Source organism: Syngnathus leptorhynchus, chromosome 9, assembly GCF_054491065.1.
Source record: "Syngnathus leptorhynchus isolate UIUO chromosome 9, UIUO_Slep, whole genome shotgun sequence".
NCBI lineage: Eukaryota > Metazoa > Chordata > Actinopteri > Syngnathiformes > Syngnathidae > Syngnathus > Syngnathus leptorhynchus.
Genome location: NC_141203.1, coordinates 5,083,622 through 5,090,229, shown reverse-complemented (window position 1 = coordinate 5,090,229; position 6,608 = coordinate 5,083,622). Strand labels below are relative to the sequence as shown.

Below are 6,608 nucleotides of genomic sequence, written 5' to 3'. Positions count from 1 at the left end.
AGCTTTTTGCAGGTCAAACATGGAGGCCACATCTTTTGCTAAAATTGTGGAACGACAAGTTCGCAAGGCACTTAACACGGAACAGAGCGGTGAGTTTTGTAACAGACCTTGGCTAGCGGTTAGCAGTATAAAATACCACAACCGGCGTTATATGTAGATTGAAATAAATAAATAAATAAATAAATAAATAAATAAATAAATAAATAAATAAATAAAATTTGCAGGCAACAAACTTTCATTTTATGATGGTAAACTCAACTAATGTTTTTTAAGTTTTGCTGTCATGAAAATTGTCTCTTCTGCATTTGCTGTGTTGCCCTAACTAACAATGTTGCCATAATTGTCAGTAAGTAAGTTTTTCCCATTCAAAGGCCTGCTTTAAGGCTAAAAAATACAAGTTGTAATTTTGCCAATGTATGCTTTTAGGGGAAAATTGGGGAACTATTTAGATCCAATGTCACCTCCTAGAATTTGATAGCACCAACTTTCAGTGACAGCTTTAAAGAAACATGAGGATAAATGAATTTTAAAAAAATTGTCTGAATTTTGTATGGACACATTCAACATGGGAATACAATAGGTTCCTCTGATCAAACACCCTCCCATTGATAACATTTTGTGGAAATGGCTAGGTTTGAGTAACTATTGTGAAATGTTATATTTTGCAATAGTTCCATAAATTCCACACTATTGGGATTAGATTTTCCTCAATCTGCATTCTTCCTCAAAATTCTCTGTGTAGGATTATACAAGATAGCTAAAAAACAAGCCTTTAAAACATAATATCCTTGGCAGAGGTAAAACAAATCTTTGGCAGGCATAAAGCGACACATAGTTATAGATAAAGTAGATAATGAGAACTTCATTGGACAAGTGTTATCAATGCAGTGTGCCTTTACATCAATAAAACTGATCACCGCATTGCAGATGATCAAACCTGAAGGTCACCCATTGTAGTATGTGTGTTGTTTGTGTATGTGTGTGTCAATGCCTTTGAATGTGCTTCCATTATATATATATATATATATATATATATATATATATATATATATATATATATATATATATATATATATATATATATATATATATATATATATATTACACATCTCATTTTTAACATTACACTGCAGCCACCAAGTCTCATGTCTCAACATGTGACTTCCATGAGGACTTGTGCAGTCATCGCCAACGGAGTCATGATATGCCAAGGCCGTCTTTTGTGATGCTCGCAATAGCATTACATTGACTTCACCCGCAAGCTGATGGTTGGGACTTTTATGTAACGTCTCCAAACAAGCATAACATAGTAGTGACTTCTGCATTTTACAAACTACGACAAGGCGTTTTCTGTTTTTTCAATTTATGTATGCAGTAAACCCCCATTTACTCATGGCGATACACTCCGATAGGGGAAATTTTGAAATGTAGAAAGATCAAATATATTTTTTAATAAAAATACCTATCCAACACATTTAAACTTATTAAAGGACAGTTAAACACATGAACTTCAGTATTTTTTTGCACTTTTTCCTTGAACAGTTCACTAACCTAAACAATTTGTCGCTCCCAATTGAAATTTAGTATAAAACAAATGCATGCACACAAAAGAAAATCAAATATTCTAAATAGTAAAAATCAGCTAAATATTCAACCAAATCATATCTTTTTGTCAAAAAACACGAGCCATGAAAAATAATTCATCCACTGAAAAAACAATAAACGACTCAAACTTCACTTTAGTGAAAGAGGTCCAAAGCACAAGTGATATGTGATCAAGCTTTTTGAGATTCCACGATAAACATGTTAAATTACGACTAATGAGTTTGACTATGTTAGACTATGTAACTAATGACATTCAGTACTGATAATGTAACCACGCTTAGTTTTAATCACTTTTCTTCCTAATTGTATTCATGAACTTCCATGCAACTTGTGTATAATATAAAGCATACGCTAGCAGTCGGCCTGCTGACTCAGTGGCTGAGTGCAGACGACAGCAGCAAATAAAAGATCACTTAAATGAAATTGAATCTATCCGTTGCGAAGCCAGCACCGAAAGAGATGTCATCACGGGCAAACCTTTGCAAAAATAAATAAATAAATACACTAATTAGACACTTTACTAGGTACATCTGTATAATCTATTGAAATCACAAGACATACCAACATTTCAATGTTATAAATGTAACGATGATCAATTTTGACTCAGAGGTAATCAGTGAACAATTTGTAAGCTAGTGTGCAATTTTTCGGCGTGCGTCTTTCGGTGGAGTTTTCTGTGTTGCACCTGCCGGTGATTATCATCAGTAGATTATTTTGATGCGAGAGAGGCAGCAAGAGGATGCTGAGAAATTGTACATTGTTAGTTGCTGTTGTTTTGCCTGTTTTGATTTCTTGTTCTATTCTGTCCTGCTTCACTAAAAATAATTGGTGTGTTGAATTTACCATGTATCGTGTATCTGCATCCAAATAGATTTTTAAGTAGAGGAGTGTACGTATCTGGATTCCGATGATTTTATTTCATGCAAGTCCTAGACAAAATGAAATTGAGTAAATTTAGCACAATATTTTTCAATGGCGTAGTTAGTAGTAGAGCTCGACTTTAGTATTGTAGTATTACTGTATTTGTTTCTAGTTTAGTTCCTTTTGTGTAGGTTAGAGTTTGTTTTTTATTTTTTTCTAATGGCTCGCCGCCTAACATTCCGATTTAGTACACAGACAATTTTTTTGTACTAAATTTACAAAATTTTATTTCCTTTACTTTAACTTTAGTTGCAAGTGGACTATATCTACATCTACTTAAAAAATGATCCAAATGGTTTTATTCTGTGTAACCACTTGACAAAAAGAAATTCAACCACCAATTTTGGTCAGTATACATTCTATCACGTCACTTCCTGTCATGTTTTCATGTAGTTTGCTTCTTTTTGCATGTATTGTGTATGGTGGCCTTTCTTGATAAACAGAAGGAGCCATTACTGGAACTTTAGGCATTTTTGTCACAGGACTTGAAAATAGCAACAGAATTCAAGCGGTAGAGAAACTATTAGTTATCCACAGAGGCTAGCACCTTTCAAAAAAATTACAGTTTTATCTGAGGTAAATGAGGCAGACAGCAAAGGTGATGGATCACATGAGTCACTGACAAGGAGATGAGTCTCTGCTGTCGATCAATAAAGCAAAGGGGCTAAATTTCTGTCGCAGTATCTTCGCTCCTGGCAGAGGTCACCAGACCCAAAGCAAATAACGTCCTATCCACTCACTGTGTACATGTAGCAAAGTAATACTTCCAATATGAATGGATATCATTCAAACTGAAGAAGTTCTCCAAATTTGACAAAAGAAAAAGTACTGGAACTGCATGATAGAAAGTTTTTTGTACCTTTATAGTTGCTTTAGCATACAATATAGATCTACTTTCAAGTCCAAGGACCTTAATATTGAATTTTCATTCCAGTTTTTTTGTTTCCACTGGGTTGATAAGCAGTTTGATTTCAGGCACTGCTGAAAAAAACTATTTTCTTTTGGTTTTGCTTGTTGTCGTGATTCGTCCATTGGCCACCATGGATATATTCATGTGGTGATTTGCATTGACCATCGATGAGTGAATTTGGGCGTGTTAAAAGAAGGGTTGACCTTTTCAGGGCGTATCTAAGATCAAGGGAGAATGTCCCACAGGTGTGCTGACACACCTTCTGGATTTAGGTGGGATTTGTCACTTCCAAATGACTTTTGGGTCACTTTCTGGATTGTTCCTCCTTCCTTTTCTGGATTCCTCAAAAGTCATAACTTGTAAGTCTTGATTTTCAACTGTTGTGCTCCAATCATTTGTAACTTCAAATGAACCAGTTTGTCTACTTGACAAGCATTCGATGATGTGCTTTGAAACGCTCTACTTATGAATATGTATGAAGAAATGCAGATCAAGAAGCCATTTGCCTACATATTTTAATGAATAGAAATGGTCAAATAAATACTTGATCACAATTTTGTATGATAATTTGAGACTCAACAAAAGTAAACAATTCAAACAAATAAATCACTCAGTTCAAATTGTTGCAGTGATAGACTGCAATTACTCTTAAATGCCTATTTTTATTCCTATTTTTCTCAAGTCTAATTGAATTGGTTCTTGCTTATTCAAAAGACATTGTGTGTATGACTGTGAACTGAACAATGATCTTAAAACCAAGTTGTTACTAATTGCTACCACTCAGCATTATTTCCTTTCAGTTTTGCTGTTCAGCCTAAATCTTCTTGTCCAATTTACTGATTTGCACTGCTCCTTATTCGATTACCACATAGAGATTGGCACAGATGTTGACGACGAAAAAAAGTGACAAGGGCGCCTAGCAATGTAATAATGACCTTTACGTTACATACTACCCTACACGGCTCCACTCTGTAATGCTGAGCTCTTCAGAAAAGTGCCTCCCCGGACATTCTGCTGTTGTATGTTTGCTCTTATTAGCGCTTGTAGTCTATAAATAGAATAAGTGACTATTTGGAAATTTCAAATAAAGTGAACAATTGCAGACCTGAGGGTTAATGGCATTGTGGGAAATTTATATCAGCGGCAGTAAAGTGTGCTGACGCATTACGCAAATAAAGTGCATTGAAATATTTTAAAGTAATAATCCATGTGCTGGGTTATTTAGCACGATAAAATGCATTCTTGATGTGGTCATCATTGATGAATATCACCTTCACCAGGGTTCCCCTTTATGGTTCCCTACATCCCATATATAGTAAAGTGAGAGCTCTTATGTCTTGGCCCAATGTTGTTGATGTGTACAAGGATGAAATATGATGCAAGACCAAACAACGCTATACACGACAATTGACGCAACACTTGCTCAGAGCATCCCTACAGAGGAAGGAAACATCAATTATTAAATCAACTATAGAACATTAAACATGAGGAAACTGTATGTTTTGAGAATGAGTTACTTTTTGGATTCCTGCACATGATGAGAAATTATTAAATGTGAATTTTAAAGTCAATGTTTGAAGTTACAGTTTAACAATCTTAGCTGTTATACAAGTACAAGTTAACCACAGAGAGAGCAAACTTTAAAAATAAACCTATTCTAAAAATGCAAACTTTAACTGAACTGACAATATTACATTTATAATATCTCATACCTTAAATGTGTAAAGCTAGTTCAGACGTGAAGAATAAGCCTTTTCTATCCTGATGACATTAAAAATCCAAAAAAGAGGGAACATCACAGATTGTACACGTGTGCTTTAAACACCTAAACATTTTAAAACACTTTGGTCAAATGAAAAATTGTACGATCTCAGGGGCATTCGACTTTAGCAATTCTACAGTATTATTGTTTAAATTATTTACGCCCTGATTGGCACCTCAAAGTTCCCTTTTGAACACATTAAACAGCTCTCAAGGCTGTTGGGGTTGTTTCAGAGCTTTCACTGCTCAATACATCAAGTATTTAACAGCGTGTAATGCTGTAAAACAATAAAGTGAAATATTCATAATGGCATTGTGATGGTGCAAAGATGTCTTATTGATGTTAAGGAAACGTTGCTGACTGAGTGTATGGTGGACAAACATGCTAAGAAAACTGACTTGACTTGTGGTACATTCAAGGCGACCGTGGCTGGCCCTGTTACATAGACAGGTCAGCAACATTTCTAATGAAATAAAATAGATTTATTGGTTCCGATTTTTAACGCATTTTTGTGCTTCTTGGGATAAGTTATTTGGAGGTTTATAATTAACCCAAGAGCTACACTAAGGTCATTTAGAAATGTACTTAGTTTTAAAATTAAATCGCTATTTTTTTTCAATGAAAACATTATTAAATTAATAAACTCTATACATTGTTGATGAGGCAAATGAAAAAAGCAGTTTTATCGTCTTGTTCTGCTGCTCTTAAAAACTGAATGTACCCCCAAGTTGCGTCTTGAGTTCACAGGAAGCAGAAAACGACATTTTCACAAACACTCAAAATGTCGTAAATTCCCAGTGTTCCAGAATCCGCCATCAAATATAAAACAAGCGCTGTAACACTCGTTGCGGTAGCAGTAACTTTGTAAAAGTGCAAGCGCATGTACATTGTGTCTGCACTTCACTACAGCGGAAATATTGTACAGCCGACATTTTTTGCACTCATTGTTAAATTTATAATGATTTTTAGCCTACCCTCCCTTTTTTTTTTATAGCAGAGCACAAAGCAATTTGGTTGCTTTTTGAGGCTACGCAAGGATGCTGGAAATGACAGCTCTTATTTGAACAGTTATGAAAAGTTTGCTCATGTGATTGAATTCGGTAGGACGCTACACGGAAAGTAATGCGCTCTACATGGGGATGGATCTTGTTTTGTCAAAAGAACATACATCTCAACCAACTAAAATGAGTTATTTTTAGTCTTGTAAAATATAAATGTTTTGAGAGAGGTGTGCTTCATGTAATCCTTTTTTTTTTCTTTTTTTTTTTATTGTGTTTTTTTGCCTGGTTCTCCCTCTAATAGGCAGCTTCCTTTTCCCATCAGGAACAAACAAAGCTGATTGTAATAAGCCACAGGACATTGTTTTGTCTCATTGTGAGGTCTGCGTGATGATAGCAGCGTATAACAATA

The 6,608-nt window shown here is 34.9% G+C and overlaps 1 protein-coding gene across 1 annotated transcript in view; it reads left to right on the top strand.

Annotated features, from left to right (window-relative positions):
- The first annotated feature begins 3,670 nt into the window (after window positions 1-3,670).
- The window catches only part of fgf14 (fibroblast growth factor 14), a 46,443-nt gene continuing 43,505 nt past the window's right edge, over window positions 3,671-6,608 (top strand). Inside the window, exon 1 of the mRNA XM_085920854.1 lies at window positions 3,671-3,795. Coding sequence (XP_085776980.1) covers window positions 3,729-3,795 — 67 coding nt within the window. The 5' untranslated portion in view covers window positions 3,671-3,728. The remainder of the gene's footprint in view (window positions 3,796-6,608) is intronic.